This window comes from Bos indicus, chromosome 11, assembly GCF_029378745.1.
Source record: "Bos indicus isolate NIAB-ARS_2022 breed Sahiwal x Tharparkar chromosome 11, NIAB-ARS_B.indTharparkar_mat_pri_1.0, whole genome shotgun sequence".
Lineage (NCBI taxonomy): Eukaryota > Metazoa > Chordata > Mammalia > Artiodactyla > Bovidae > Bos > Bos indicus.
Window position 1 is genome coordinate 25,024,735 of NC_091770.1, and position 14,651 is coordinate 25,039,385.

At 55.8% G+C, this 14,651-nt stretch overlaps 2 protein-coding genes across 3 annotated transcripts in view; one reads left to right on the top strand and one right to left on the bottom strand.

The window, feature by feature from the left end:
- The window catches only part of MTA3 (metastasis associated 1 family member 3), a 213,727-nt gene extending 209,387 nt beyond the window's left edge, over positions 1-4,340 (top strand). The window contains exons 17-18 of one of the 2 annotated variants that reach the window (XR_011569226.1): positions 6-79; positions 829-4,340. Coding sequence is in view for 1 of the 2 variants with exons in the window: in XM_070798561.1 (XP_070654662.1) it covers positions 829-854 (26 nt within the window). In the remaining variant the exon portion in view is untranslated. The remainder of the gene's footprint in view (positions 1-5; positions 80-828) is intronic. The other variant, XM_070798561.1, reaches the window with a different exon arrangement.
- Positions 4,341-10,662: 6,322 nt separating this feature from the next.
- On the bottom strand, positions 10,663-14,632 carry OXER1 (oxoeicosanoid receptor 1). The gene has a single exon (XM_019969461.2). It carries the CDS (start codon positions 12,425-12,427, stop codon positions 11,291-11,293), a length of 1,137 nt encoding a protein of 378 aa, XP_019825020.2. The 5' UTR covers positions 12,428-14,632; the 3' UTR covers positions 10,663-11,290.
- Between the last annotated feature and the right edge of the window lie 19 nt (positions 14,633-14,651).

Here is a 14,651-nt window from a genome sequence, read left to right on the forward strand (position 1 = left end):
TCTAGAAAGGCTCATGAAGTGAAGGCGCAGCTCTGCTCTATCCTGCAGCCCTTCCTCAGGATGGCGGGAGGCTGTGAAGGTGAGCGTCCCTGTCCCCTAACCGCATGTCCCCTCCCGGTTGCAGAGCGTGTGACGAGAGAGAGTATCCAGGCCCTGCCTTGGCCCGAGCCCCTGATCCCGTCTCAGCAGGCACCCCCCAGTTCCCTCCTAGCCGCTTAGCTAGTAAACAAGCAAAAGTTTGCACAAGCCACTGTGTGACACCAGATGGTGACAATGTAGTTGCCCGGCACTGCTTCTCTTTCCCTTGTTTCTCTTGAGAATCTCTAGATGCGCAGCTCTGGAACAGGAGAGTTGAAGGTTTGAGGGGGAAGGAGGGACATTGTGACACTGGGTGTTTGGGGTCACTCCCCTCCTATGGAAAAATATGTCCCTAGCTTCCGAGTGCCTACATCGTATGATTGATTATGGTTACCTGAGATCAGGGCATGCCTCCTGTAGGCCTGTTGGTTCCCCATTCCCTAGCGTCCAGTCAGAGAGGTTCCACGATGTTGCTCCGGTATGCGTGTCAGCACTTGCCTGCCTGGCTGGTGACCACTGCACCTGCCCTTCCCAACTCCAGCTTTCAAGATACCTCAGTGTCACTCAGATTTTCGTGGCCTCAGTTGAACTTTCCTTTGGTCCACTCTTCAACAACATTGAATCAGTGCCCAGCCTCCTTTCCTTGAAGGCTGTGATGATGGTGGTGGGAGGTCTGATCCGTCCTTTCTCTCCCCTTGCCTCTGCCATCAGCACCTGTCTAACTTCGACCCTGTTTCTTTCCTTTTCCAGAACTCACATGCTGCGTGTCAGACTGAGCTATTGCTGTTTAATCCTATAATCCAAGACTTGCTACACTGTCCCGCTGATGTCCATAGCCATGCCTGGGAAGGAGGCAGCCCCATTCCCAGCGTATCCCAGGGGAGACCTCTGCCTGCACCCCACAGAGCCTGGACCAGGCCGGGGAAGAGACTGCAGGAGCACGCGTCCCCGAAGCTGCGTCTCCTCTTGTGAATCAGTGTCCCCTTGCTTTCCTCCAGAGACCTCGCTGCCCCAGAACGGGACCTGCCTGGGGAATTGAGGGGCTGGGGGAGCTACTCCGAGACCTCCTTCTCCGGCACCCTGAACCCCGGGCACCGCGGCTCCGGGGCAGTGGGGCTGCTGCAGGCTCAGAGCCGCTGCAGCCCTGCATGTGCCAGCTTTGCTCTGTCGCCGGCTGTGTCAGTGTGGACTTGAGGGATACGGCATGTTTCTAAGTGGATTTTTCTTAAGAAATGTGCCAATGCTGATGTAGTTCAGGATGTTCCCCCCATCCCAGCTGTCACTGTCCCTCGGCTTTTTCTCAGTAGGCTTCATTCCCCGTTTTTTTAGTGGGGAATTTTGTCCTTCACCCCCTGCATCCTGTATTTGTCCCCCTGCCTTCATCCCTCCCAGGTACAGAATTACCTGTGGTTCTGACAAAAGATAAGCAAATCGTCTTTGGGAAGCCTATGGACTCTTTATATCATCCGTGCTTTGTTGTCAGAAAGAGGCTGGCGTTCTCTTGGTTCTGCTTAGTCGCAGGCAGCCCAGTGAGAGCAGGTAAAACGTGAGCTGAGCGTGTGTATCATGGTGACCAGCCGTCATGTCCTGCCCTGTTCCTTCACAGCCAAACCAGCTGCTGCAGCCGGGTTGCTCCTTCTAGGACTCTCATTCATCCAGGTTAATTTTAAGCAGGTGGGGTCTGTGTGGCCTGTAAGGGTGAAGTGAGAGAGCTGTGTTTGCAGGTGAGTCTGTGTGGAAGCCCTGCCTCCGCCACCCTGGCAACCCAGCCGTTCCTGTGAGCACCTGTGCCTAGACCCCAGGAGACCTGTCTGTTTCTGCTGTCTGCCCTGGTACAGGCCCTGCTGGCGTCACAGGTGGGCCACTCTGCCACTCTGTGTACACAGCTGCGGGGACAGGAAAACCTTAATGCCCCGTTTGCTCCCCAAGCAGATGTGAGTCTGCTGCTTCCCTGCCATTGTTTGCAGGGACAGGCTTCAGGGTACAGGGTCACAACAGCATGAAAGCCAGTGGGAGTGTGGCCTCCCTGTGGTGCCTGGAGCCTGCGGCCGGGAGACAGCTGGGTGGCTGACAGCAGGTCAAATGGCCAGCTGCTTGCAGGACAGAGTGGCTCCAAGTGAGCTGAGTGCCCCCTGCCATCCAGGCAGAGTGAGGTTTCCCTAAAATGACCATGACGCTCCAGATGTCTGGTCGTCGCAGGCTGGGCTCAGCTCAGCAGAGGATGTGATGCGTGATGACTGAGGGTGACGCTCGAAGCACGAGCTGCCTTTTCCTTTTCCAGTCTCTCAGGCACTGTGGCTTCTCTCCCCAGGAGGGGTTGGTTCTCATCTTAGTGTTTGAGGGATGACCCCGGGGACATTCTCACCACTGCCAACTCTTGGAGCTGTTCCAGGTTTTGGCTTGGGGCCCCATGGGTGGGTCTCAGTGAGCCGGGTGGGGGGGGCAGACATTGCCCTCAGGGTCCCACAGGGAAGCTCCTTCTGTAAAGCCCCAGGGAGAGAGAAGGCAGCCAGCTCTTGCCTCACCAGCCATGTGCCACATCCTCTAAAGAAAGAGACTCAACCAAGCTGTATCCCCATGCCCTGCCCTGGATTTGCTGTGCGATAGATACAGATCGTGGAATGATTCCTTTACCTTTTCCCTGTCCTCTCCTGACCCACATGGAGCCATGACTTGTGGTTAAAGGAGCCATTAGCTGCCTGTGACTACTGCCAGCTTGTTGGGGAGAGGCCCTCCTTCCCCAGGCGAGGAGCTTTGGAGACCGGGGCCAGGCCAGGGCTGCAGGAAGAACAGGGAGGCCCAGGCCGGCTCCAGTTCATGCTTCGCTGTGGGACAGGTGCACCCCGACAGCTCTCCCTTCACTGTGTGGTGAAAACTCCTTGTTCCGCAGCCCCGCCCTCCTGTAGGAAGGTTGCTGGCTAAGATCTTAGGCGCCCACTTCATCTCGGGAAAGTCTCCCAGCACTGAACCTTCAGGGACTGGAGGATGGATGCCAAGGAGCCTCTAGTATCTGTCTCTGCCGAAGGAGCAGTTGGTGCCGTGAGGCTTTCCCGGCCACCCCCCTTTTCTTGGAGCCAGTGTCACTGTTGTGGGTGTCAGTGGCCTGTCAGCACTGTGAGCAGCGAGCTTGTGGGCTGACATGCAACGCCCGTCTACATGTTTCCCAGCAGACGTGCCCAGGGCTGCTGTGTCCTCGGATAAGGACACTGAAGGATGCTGAAGCCCGAGAGTCATCGTCCTCCTCCCCCGTCGTCGCCCGCCCACCCCGAGGTGGTGCAGGAGAGGACACAACTGCTTTCTAGCTTGCCTTTCATGATTCTGCCTTGTCCACAGCCTGGTTTCTATAAGTCAGCATCCAACCAAGAAAACCAGAAAAGTCTATATATTTAAAACAGAGGGGTTTTAATCCAGGAAATTGTTTAACTGAGAAATAAGAAGACCCAAGATGCCACTGAGGGGTAACCGGAAAAAGGGAACCACAGAGCTGGTGGGACCAGATCCTGGGGGTCAGGCCACTGGGTGGAGCCTGGGTCTGCAGAGGGCCTATGTGGTGGGAGCTGAAGCCATGAGGAGACCTGGGCCCTGCCAGAAACATATCCCCCACACCCCACCCCAGGCAAAGCGGGAGCACAAATAGCCTGGCGTCCTTCTCCATGCCTTCCAGATTTCTGCGTTAGCTAAATGCAGCTGGAAGCCAGCTGATCTGGGAGCTGGGGACAGGCCAACTGCAGTCAGTCCCCAGAGCAGAGCAGGGGAAGGCGAGTGGTGGGTCAGAGGGCAAGCAGTCCCAGGACATGCGTGGCCCTGGTCCATTCTCTGTCACGTCCAATCCCACTGTGGATTCCCCATGCTGTCCTAAGACCCCGGTGAGTGGAGGTGGAGGTAGCTGCCCTGGTGGGTTTCTGTAGGTTCTCTGTCACTCTGCTTGGGAGGAAAGTGCTTTGAGGAGGTGGGGGAGGGGGTTTATTCATAACATTATCCCATTTCTCCTTTGGGGGAATTTACTCATTTAGCAGCCCCACCTCGCCTGTCCCCTCAGGGAGGCTGTGTCCCAGTTTTCTGTCCACCCCGGCCCATTCCTCTTCCCCCAGTCTCTGGTTTCCCTGCTGGAGAACACCCACCCAGACCACGCATCAGTGGTCATGCGTGTTTCCCCAGGATAATTCATTCAGCGTGTGCTATTACCGAGTGGTCTGTCTGTAAGTAGATGTCATCCACTGATCAATTTGTATCCTGTTTCCAATAAACTTCTGGAAATTCTGCCTGGTTTTATGCCACCCTTTGCTGGGACAGTGGCTCAGCTGTAAGGCTGGGCGCAGGGGCAGGACCCCGCCGGCCCCCAGCCCTAGGTGCTTCCTCCCCTGTGTGGCTCTGGGGCCAGGCCCATTAGTCTGACATCCCCGCCCCAGCTACATGGAGGTGCTCAGAGGCCTTTCCCCAAGGTTGGCACTTTATTCTGCTCTCTTGTAAGCCACAGCCTTAGGACAGGGCGGTTTCCTGAGGCCAAGCTGCGCCAGAGGTGGCTTTGACCCTGTGTCCCCTAGGCCTGGAGGTAGGAGAAACCTCAGGCAGACCTCTCTCCATCAATCCCTTTCGCACTGCTGTGCTGGAGCCAGGTGGCGGGAGCGAGCGCGGGGCCGCTCCCACGGTGAGCTGAGGGAGTGTGCTGCACTCCATCCAGGGGTTGACAGGAAGGCTCCCGTGCCTGTGAGGTGGGTGCAGGAGCTGCAGGTGACACAGATGAAGCCCAGTGCCCTCTTCTACATCCCACCCTCCTCAGCTCTGAGAGCTGGAAACCAACATGTCTGAGTTGACCTGAAAGGCATCGGGAGCCTGTCTGAATGCCCAGCATCCTTCAGTGTTTCTCAGGCCCCCAAGTGTGAAACCAGCCTGATAGAAATTACTCTGTTGAGTTTTTACTGGTTCAAACCTTTTTGACTGCGGTGTAGACTCTGCCTCTGGCTGTCCTGGGCCATCACTGTAGGCTCCCTGGGACGCCTCCAGCCTGTGTTTGTGAAGTGTGCCTGTTTGCAACCCTTGTTTGCTGAGATTTGAGAGAGATGTAAAAAAAAAGAGAGAGACACTGAATTCCTTCAAGAGTTTCACTAGAGAAGCAAGACATCCATGTGCAAGGTTACAGGACCCTGGAAAAGGTTGTAGAGGAGGCAGGGCACTGCCAGTCCTTGCAGAAGTCCCAAGAGCAGGCTCAGCGAGGCCGGATGCGGCAGGGCAGGCTCTGTGGAAGCAGAGGGGCCCTCAGAGTGCAAGCCGGCAGCCCCGTCTCTGTGAAATCCCTAATGCCCTGGTTCTTGGTGTCTTTTTATTAAGATTTAATCCTGACTCGAGTGTCTCCCTCTTTCTGGAAGCTCACCAATAGAGAGTCATGTGTGCCCTGTCTTTCAAGGGGTACCAGCCTTAAGATCCATTGCCAGGACTGGGTTTTTATAGTCAAACTTCTTAAGAGGTTTCCATTTGTTCTGCTCTTGCTCCTGGACTAACGGCAGGGGGTCACTGGAGGGAACCACTTAGCCTGCAGGGACCACCCCAGAGGTGTGAGCGCCCCTCACCAGGCCTCTCTGCACTGCTTGCTGAGCCGGCCCATTTATATGTCCTTTGGGAGCTTGTTTTCTTATTCCCGGAACCAGCGGTTCTAACCCTTGGTTGCCCCTGAAGCTCTCGCCCCCCTGAGAGCCAAGTCTTCTAGGCGTCCCTTCACCTGTGTTCCCCTCACTGCAGGACCTTCCGCCAGCCCGTGGAGGTGCCCTCCGGCCTCTGGAGAACCCTCCTGGCACCCACATGTTGGATCGTTTCCTGCCCCACCCCCCCTCTGTAGAGGCCTGCAGTAGAGTGTCCTGACTCAGGCCAGATTGCCACTTACTACTGGATGACCTTGGGCAAGTTACTCAACCTGTCTGTGTCTCAGTTCATTCGTCTGTAAGATGGGATCATAGTATGTACCTCACAGAACTAACTAGTGTGTGTAAAGTGCTTCGCATGGGGCCTGGGACAGTGTTTGTTATTGCTCTGTCATCATCTTCTCCCTGCTGCCCTCATCTTCACCCTCTCTCCCTTCTCAGGCCGCTTAAACTTCCCCATCCAGTCAACAGGACAAAACAGGCAAACCACCACAGGTCCTCTCTCAGCTTCGCCTGAAGCTCGTCTTATCTCCCTTTACTAGCCAACTTGTTTAAAGAGGAAAGACTTGTCTCCATTCCTTGAAGTCTCATTAATTCCTCAACGCAGTACAGTCCTTGATCGCTTCCCCATTCTGGCCCACCCCAGCCACCCACTGAGATTGCCACTAAAAGGTCACCAGAGACCTCCTAATTGCCACATCCAGCCCGTCTTGCGGTCCCCCTCTTTGAGCTTTCTTGAGCACTCGACGTGGTTGTCATCATATTACTTGTCTTTGTTACTCTTCATTACACTCACTCCTTTATTCTCTACCCAGAGCAACACTGAGCCACATTCAGATATTACTTAGAGTCATTTCCCAGGATTTTTTACAAAGATAAAATTTCAGAATAGTAGTCCCCTGCGTACCGCCTTTCCATGTCCCTCCGTTTTAGAAGAAAGCACTTTCCCAGTGTATGATTTTATACAATGACTACATATGTATGAATCCATAATCAATATGGAACATTTTGCATATAATTAAATTTTATGCAGACGATAACCTATCACTTCTCAAAAAGCTATTTTTAATAGCACAGACCATGCTGTGTTAATCCAGGGTGTCAGCACAGGAAACTTGACCAGTGTCAGACACACATGTTGGTTCTTCAGCATGCAATTAGGAATTTTGAAAATACTGAGGTAGTTTGCAGCCTGTCTGGGTATTTTATGTTTGGCTTTTACCCTCATAAAAGACGGCTCTAGTGTATTCCTTTTATGTTTTTTTTTCACTTCACGCTCTTTTTTTAATTGCTGCATTCCTGATTTTCTTCCTATTTAAAGGTTTCTTCTGAGCATTTCACCAGGTCTTCCTTTGTGTGTCCTTTACTTCTGGGGATTTTTTTTTTAAAGGATGGTTCTTGGTCCTCTTCACTCTTCTCCAGGTGACCTCATCCATTCCCTGTAGGAGGTCGGCTCCCATCAGTAAGAGTCTGAAATGCTGTTCCCAGCCCTAAACATGCTGCTGTACTTATTTGCCTGCAGGTCCTCCAAGCTCCTCCAACTTGTCGTACCTGTATCTCCTCCTCTGAACCTACTGCGGCCCGTTTCCTCAGTGTGCACTTTCCACCTGCCATCCAGTCGCCTCTCTTCCCGACCTGGGTGTGCCTCTGCACCCGTGTGCTGTCTGCCGCTGCCCTTGCTTGGAACACAGACTGTTTCCTACTTGGCTTGTCTTCCCTTACCCCTCACCAGCCTGTCCACACTGTTAGCAGAGTAACTGATCAAAATGTAAGACTGGGGCTTCCCTGGTGGTTCAGTGGGTTAAGAATTCACCCGCCAATACAGGAGACACAGGTTCGATCCCTAGTCCAGGAAGATTCCAAAATCCTGCGAGCAACTAAGCCTGTGAGCTATAACTACTGAGCCCACATGCCCTAGAGCCCATGCTCCACAAGAGAAGCCACTGCAATAAGTCTGTGCACCGCAACTAGAGGATAGCCCCATGCTCGCTGCAACTAGAAAAAGCCCAAGTGCAACTAGAAAAAGACCCAGCCAAAAAAGAAAAAGCAGCAAGGCTGATCATCGTCAACTTCTTGAAAACCTCGCACACACTTGCTTTCCTGCTGGATTGTCCTGAGCTTGCAGGGCCCAGCCCGCCTCTCCTGCTGTCTCCTAACTCCGTCCCTAGGCTTCCTGCTCCCTTGGCTCATTGCTCTCCTCACCCTCCCCATGCCCACTGGCTCTTCTCGCAGCTCCGTGCCCTTGTTCACGCCCTTCGCTCTGCCATGGATGTGTTTCCTTTGCTCCTTTCCTCATCCTCCACGTTCAGCTCACACGCACCCCTCACTCCCGGCACTCCCACCCCTGCCCTGTGCTGTCGTGCTGTCATCCGTGTGTTACTTCCTCGAGAGCCCACTGGCTTGGATTGCCTCTGATCCGTCCACAGGTCTGTCTCTCCCAGGCTTGGCCTGGCGGCGTATCATCTGCCTTTGTGGCTGAGGGTCTGGGCCATGGTGTGTGCCTAGCAAATGCTTGACTAGTGGCTTCAGGCCTGTCAGCCCCATCATGCCTGCCTGCCCCCTGCACATGAGTCCCTGGGGTAAAGTCATGGAAGCCATTTCTTCATCCCTGAAGGTGTCAGCAGGTCATATGAGAAAGAGAGAGACGTGCTGCCTAACATGTACACTAAAAAGTGCAGTCCACCCCGAGGGACCAAAATGCTGCTTAGAACCCAAATGTAGGAAATAGGGTCTTTACTCAGCCTGTCTCCAGCCTACCTTATACCACCATGGCGGCTACTCTCCCATCTGTAGAAGACCCTGCCCTTCAACAGTTTGCTCTCTCCCCATCCTCTCCCATCCTTTCTTACCCTCCTTCCCTTCTCTTCACCCCCATAAAAACTCTAGTCCTCATTCAGTGCTCAGCAAATGGGGTGTTTCCATCTCCAACCCCTGGAGTTGAGCAAGGGCCAGGATCACTGTTCCCATTTCACAGATGGAGAACCAAGTCCGGGAGAGGGGTTTACTGTGGGTTGGGACCAAGTTAGGACCAAGGGGTCCTTCCATGCAGGGAGACTGTGAAAGAAGCCCGAAGCCCCGCTTCTGCCTCTTGTGGGGACACCCAGACCCCCTTTAGAGAGCTCCTTGTCAGTGGGGAGAGTAGTCATCAACTTCAAGGTGAGGGGCAGGGAGGATCCAGGGCAGATTCGGGGTTGTGGGCTCAAACCCTGTGATCAGCATCTACCTGGGCCTCTTCGAGGGGAAGAGACGGCAGTGACAGGCTACAGGGACCATCAAGTCATTTCTCTTACATGAAGTCAAGCGAGTGAGCCCAGCTCCTGAGGGGCGAGGGGACATGGCGGTGTTGAGGGGAAGGGTGCAGGGAAGGGAGGGCCAAGGAAAGGGGGGCACAGGGAGCCCTGTTGGCCACTAGAGCTGCTCAGCAACCAGACAGGTGCAAATGTGGGGAGAGATGGTACCAGAAGGAAGGTGCCGGGTGTTCACGCAGAGCACAGTATGTTAGTACCCCCTGGAGGTGGGGCCTTCACGAGAAAGTGCTTAAATCCCAGACTCCAGGAGCATCTGGTCTGACAGAAATGATGAATCTCAGGCCAAGGTTGGCCAGCTCCTTCCCATGGCAGCAGAGGGCGTCTCTACAGTGAGAGGCAACAGCAGAGCAGAGGAATGGAGCAGGGTCCATGTAGGGCAGAGATGCCCGAGGGGGACCCAGGTGGCACAGCCTTTCCATCACTTGGTTTGGGTTCTCAGTAGCTCTGTGGGGTTCTGACAGTAGTTGGTGAGTTTTCAGGAACGGGAAAAGTGGATGGAGACACAGTGGGAGGTGGGTTTTAATACCCACCCAACTTGTCCCCCAGGCCATCTCCCCCTGCCTGACACGTTCTATCTCCCACCACAACATCCACATGGCATCCATGTGCCTCCCTCCTGGGACATGGGTGACTCTCCTGGGCTTGGCCACCACTCTTGAGGACTTCTAACTGGGGAAGGGCATCCCTGTCCATGATAACAGAGGGCTGGGCTGAGAGGATGAAAACAGGTGGGGAGAGGGGGCTTGCCCCCATTGTCAGACCCTGTATCTGAGGGCCGGGGTCCGTGACTGGGGTGATGAGTAGGGAACCCATCCTAGGCCCTTCTGTCCCCCTCAGTGGGGAGAGGGTGTGTGTATTTGGGGCAGATGTTCATTCTCCTGAGATGGCTAGGGCTGGGGATGCATGGGGTTCAGGAGGGGCATATTTGGGGCTTTAGTGACCTCTGAATAGCCCTTCGGAAGCTTTGAAAGCCATGCATCCCCAATGACTTCCACTGTGGACAGTAGGGAAAACCACTACACGTGGCCACCCCCTAAAAGAAACCCTTAATTCATGCCAGGTACGCACCTGTGCCTGCGGAGCCCCAGGTCAACAGATGGGTTAGCCCAGGTGGTCTCAGACGCTGACACAGGCATGTGGAAGAGAACAGGAAGGAGGAGAGGTGGACTAGATGGCTCTGGTCCTGGGGGAGGGCGGTGAGCTGGCTCTGGTGACCGGAGGCCCCTTCCTGTCCAGGTGGGTAGCAGCCACCACAGGTTCCAGGGCCAGGGAAGGGTACTTGGGGCTAAGGAAAGCCAGGGGAGGGGGTCCAGGAGCCTGACCTGGGTGGAGATGATAACCTCCCAGGCTGAAGATCCCCACATCGTCCCAGAGGAGAGCAGGCGTGGGGTAGGGGGGTGGGGGGTGGAGGGCCTCCTAGGGCTCCAGGTGGGCCTGGGAGCCTGAGGACCTCTCCCGGGGAGTGTTCTGACTTTAAGGACACATGGGGCTCCAGGATTCCTGTGGAAGGATGGTGCCCTGGACAGCTTCTCCACTCTGTTCCCAGAGTGTCCCTTCATCTTGGGGAACTCTTGAACCCTCCTGATGCCAGATGAACCTGCAGATACTTACTGGTTTTCCTTAGATCAGTTGAGATAGGCTTGCATTTTTCAAAAGGAAGTTTATTAGTATTGAAAAAAAAAGCCAATTGGAGATCATAGAAAAAACAGCTGTCCAATTTTGGAAAAGACCCTGATGCTAGGAAAGAATGAGGGCAATAGAAGAGAGTGACAGAGGATGAGATGGTTGGATGGCATCACTGACTCAATGCACATGAGTTTGAGCAAACTCCGGGAGATAGTGAAGAACAGGGAAGCCTGCTGTGCTGCAGTCCATGGGGTCGCAAACAGTTGGACATGACCTGGCAACTGAGTCACAACAAAATTTCTAAAACAAGACTTCTGCTCTCACAGTTCCCTGGCTCTGACCTGGGACAAGGCGGCTGTGGCCTTCTGCTGAGTTGGCAGTCCCTGGCTGTTTCCACCTGCCATGGTGCTCCGTGCTGTCGGAACATCATCCCCACAACATCAGACACACGACTCCAAGCCCAGACCCTCTTCTCTCCCTGCCACCCACCTGGCTCCTGCAGAGGTCCTTTGTCTGGCTGGTTGAGGGACCCTTGCTGGCAACCGTCCAAGGACGAACCCTGGCCCTCCAGCCCAGAGCCAGGCATTCCTCTGTCCCGAGGTACCCGCAGCAGAGCCCCAGTTCTGGGACGGGCCTTCCTGGTCAGTCCTCCTCTGAGACGTCCACCTGCAGCTTCCCTGTGGCCGCCGCCTTCCCAGAGCGCGCCCTGCGCCAGGCACGGTAGGTGCTCTTGTCGCTGTCTGAGCCTTGCCAGCCCTGGGTGAGGCCCAGCAGGGCCCGCCCCTGGCGGAAGAAGCTGGGGCTGGAGAAACAGTAGAGCACGGGGTCTAGCACGCTGTTGAGGTAGGTGAAGGCCAGGGAGCCGTGGAAGAGCTGCGAGCAGATATCCAGGGCGTGGCAGGCACGCAGGCGGAAGGCCACGACGGAAGCGACGCCGAAGGCCACGCTAGGCAGGAAGCAGACGGTGTAGACGCCCACCACGGCGGCGAGGACGCGCACGGCCCTCCGCGGGCCCGCCTGCCCGTCCAGGCCGCGGCGGCGGATGGTGCGCGTGATGCTCACGATGGCAAAGAGGATGAGCGCCAGCGGCAGGAAGAATTCCACCACGAACAGGGCCTGGTGCCAGCTGAGTGAGGCCGAGGGTCTCGTGCCCAGCTGGTAACTGAGGCAGGACCGGCTGGAGTGGGTGGTCAGGAGCAGGTGCCCGTTGAGGAGCAGGAGTGCCCCCCAGAGACCCCCGGCCACGCGGGCAGCGCCCCCAGCTGAGGCCCTGCTCAGCGCATGGTGTGGCCACGCCACCTTCAAGTAGCGGTTGAGCGCCACGGCCGTGAGGAAGACCACGCTGGCCGTGCGGTTGGTGGCGATCATGAACAGGTTGACTTTGCAGGCGGTGTCCCCAAAGCGCCAGATCTCGTGGAAGAAGTAGTAATCCACGCGAAGGGGCAGGTTGAGGATCAGGAGGAAGTCGGCGACCACCAGGCTGACCAGGAACACGGTGTTGGACGTCCAGGGCCGCGTGCGCAAGCAGAAGATGAAGAAGGCCAGGCTGTTCCCCACCAGGCCCAGGACAAACTCCATGCCCAAGACTGGCGCCAGGAGGGCAGACACTATGGGGGAGGAGGCCGGGTGGCAAGAAGCAGCGGCCTCTCCAGGTGACCCCAAGGCAGTGGTCAGGGCAGAGGGAGAGGACCAGGAGGGAGAGGGAGGGAGGGAGAGAGGGAGCCAGGAGGGAGAGAGAGAAGGAAGGGGAGAGGGATGGCTCAGGTTAGGAAATCCCATGGGCTGCTTGGGCCGTGGACCTGAGAGACGTTTCTCCAGCTCTCTGACCCCTGTGCAATTGCGCGGGGGTCAGTGCTCGCTATCAGCTGGCCAGCACAATGACTCAATATCCTGGGGGTTTCATCATCATCCTTGCAGCCGCCAAGAAACACCCTGTGTTCCTATTTGCAGGTGAAGAGGAACCCTGCTGCTCTCCCTCCCTCTCCACCTCCCCAGAGTAGAGAGTGGCCAGCCTGTGGGGTCTCCTAGCCCAGCCTCAGACTGGAATTCGCATTGCCTCTGGCACACCAGGATGAGGGCTCAGCAGGGTGAGTGGAGGCCCAGAGGAACCCTGAAGCAGGAGGAAGGCCAGCTGGGGTGTGGCTGGGGAGTGTGTTTACAGCCCTGAGTGGTCAGACATTTGCTTGCCTGAAGGCAGCAGCTGGTCCTGACAACTCACAGCTCTGGAGACCATGCAGGCCACCCTGGGCCCCCACTCCACTCCCATCACAGATACAGACTGGGTGGCTCCCTGCCCCCACCAACTCTGGCAGCAAGGACTGTGGAGCCAACAACATGTCCTGGGAGAAGGAGACGGGGGTCCAGTTGACACCTTGACTGTTGCGCTCACTGCCTAGTGGGAACAGCCTGCCGTCCTGATTCTCAGATTCCTGACAGTTTAGAGTCTGTGATGGTCCCAGCTCCACATCCATGATGAAGTACATCCCATGCGCAGAGGGCTCCCCTGCCAAGTTTTACTGCCATGCCCTGGGGACCTGGGGGCTTCTCCCACAAACAGAACAATCCTGAGAATCCTCGAGTTGCCCTGCCACTGTTCATCCCACTTGGCGGGCCATCACCCAGTATTCACTGCAGAGAGGGGAGCAGGAGGTTAGGGCTGGTTTCAGACAAGGTCTAAATCCTGCTCTCCCACTGCGTGGTGTTCCCATGAGTCCATGGGGCCAGACCTGTAGGCAGGGATGGGGTAACATGAGACAGCACCAAGAAAGGCTGTGGGTCCAGGCTCCATGATCTGGCCCCCTCCCCCCGCCCCGCTGCCCCTGTGCCAAATGGCTGTGGTCAGCAGGATGCCCCATGCTGCCAGCTCAGTCAGTCTTGGGGTTTCAAACAGTGGACGCTGGCTCCTCTCCCCAGACACCCCCCTCAAGCCTCTCCCCTTCCCTGGGCTCCCACTGGCCAAGGCTGAGGGCAGATAGGGTGTAGGATGGTGGGACCACCAGCCTGAGCTTTGAATGCAGACAAGCCTGAGTTGGAAACAGAGCTGCCTGCCTTCCAAAGCTGTCTAAGCCTCAACTGTAAAATGTGGTGCCACCACCTTCTTGGACAATTATAAGGATTCAATGAGGTCATTTCTGTAAAAACTTCTGGCAAATCCCCTGGCACAGAGTTGGTGGTCAGAAAAACAGGGGACCTAGTTTTCATGATTTTCTGTCTTGGATTAGACACATCCTTGGAACTAGGGGGCACTTCTTGTGGCCATCTGGGCACACTGCCTGGGGGGGCCTCCTGGGACATTGATGTTCCCTCCTCAGCTCCTGTACAGAGGAGCGTGTCACTGCCCTAGAGTGGTGGCAGGAAAGAAGTCCTCTAGAGGGGTGGTGGGTGAAGGTCTGGACACCCCTCAGGGCCTTTCAGCAAAGTCAGGGTCTCCTTTGCTGGTTTGTCAGTGGAGGGGATCCAAGCTGTGAGCTGGCAGGCAGGGATAGGGAGGCAGGGTTCAGACCCAGGTTTTCTGGAGGAAGCCTAGACTCTATCCAGGGACCTGTTTGGTCCAGATACAGCTTCAGTTCCCCCCGCGAGCGACCCCTCATCGACTTCTTCTTGAAGCCCCAGGACACTGAACCCCAATCTCCTGCTGCAGCTTCCATGATTCATCTCAACCCACTGCTGCATCCTCAACTCCCAAACTCCTGGGCCCCACGAGAGCCTGTACATAGAGGGCGGAGCAGGGGGATGGGGCCAGGTGGCCCTCCCCCTACCACCAAGCCCCACTGAGGCTCGTCACAATCTTCATGCATTAACCGTAGTTAACTCCACCCAGGGGATTTTGTGTTTTTATGTATTTCTACATTTTCTACAATGAGTACAAATCATTTCTGTTATTGGGGAGAAAACCTCAACAGATGCTATTTCTTAAAGTTATGTAAAAAGAATAAGTGAGAAAGAGGCAGAGAGACTTCAGCTGTGCCCCCAGGACAGGCACAGGGGCACGCATGGAGGGGCA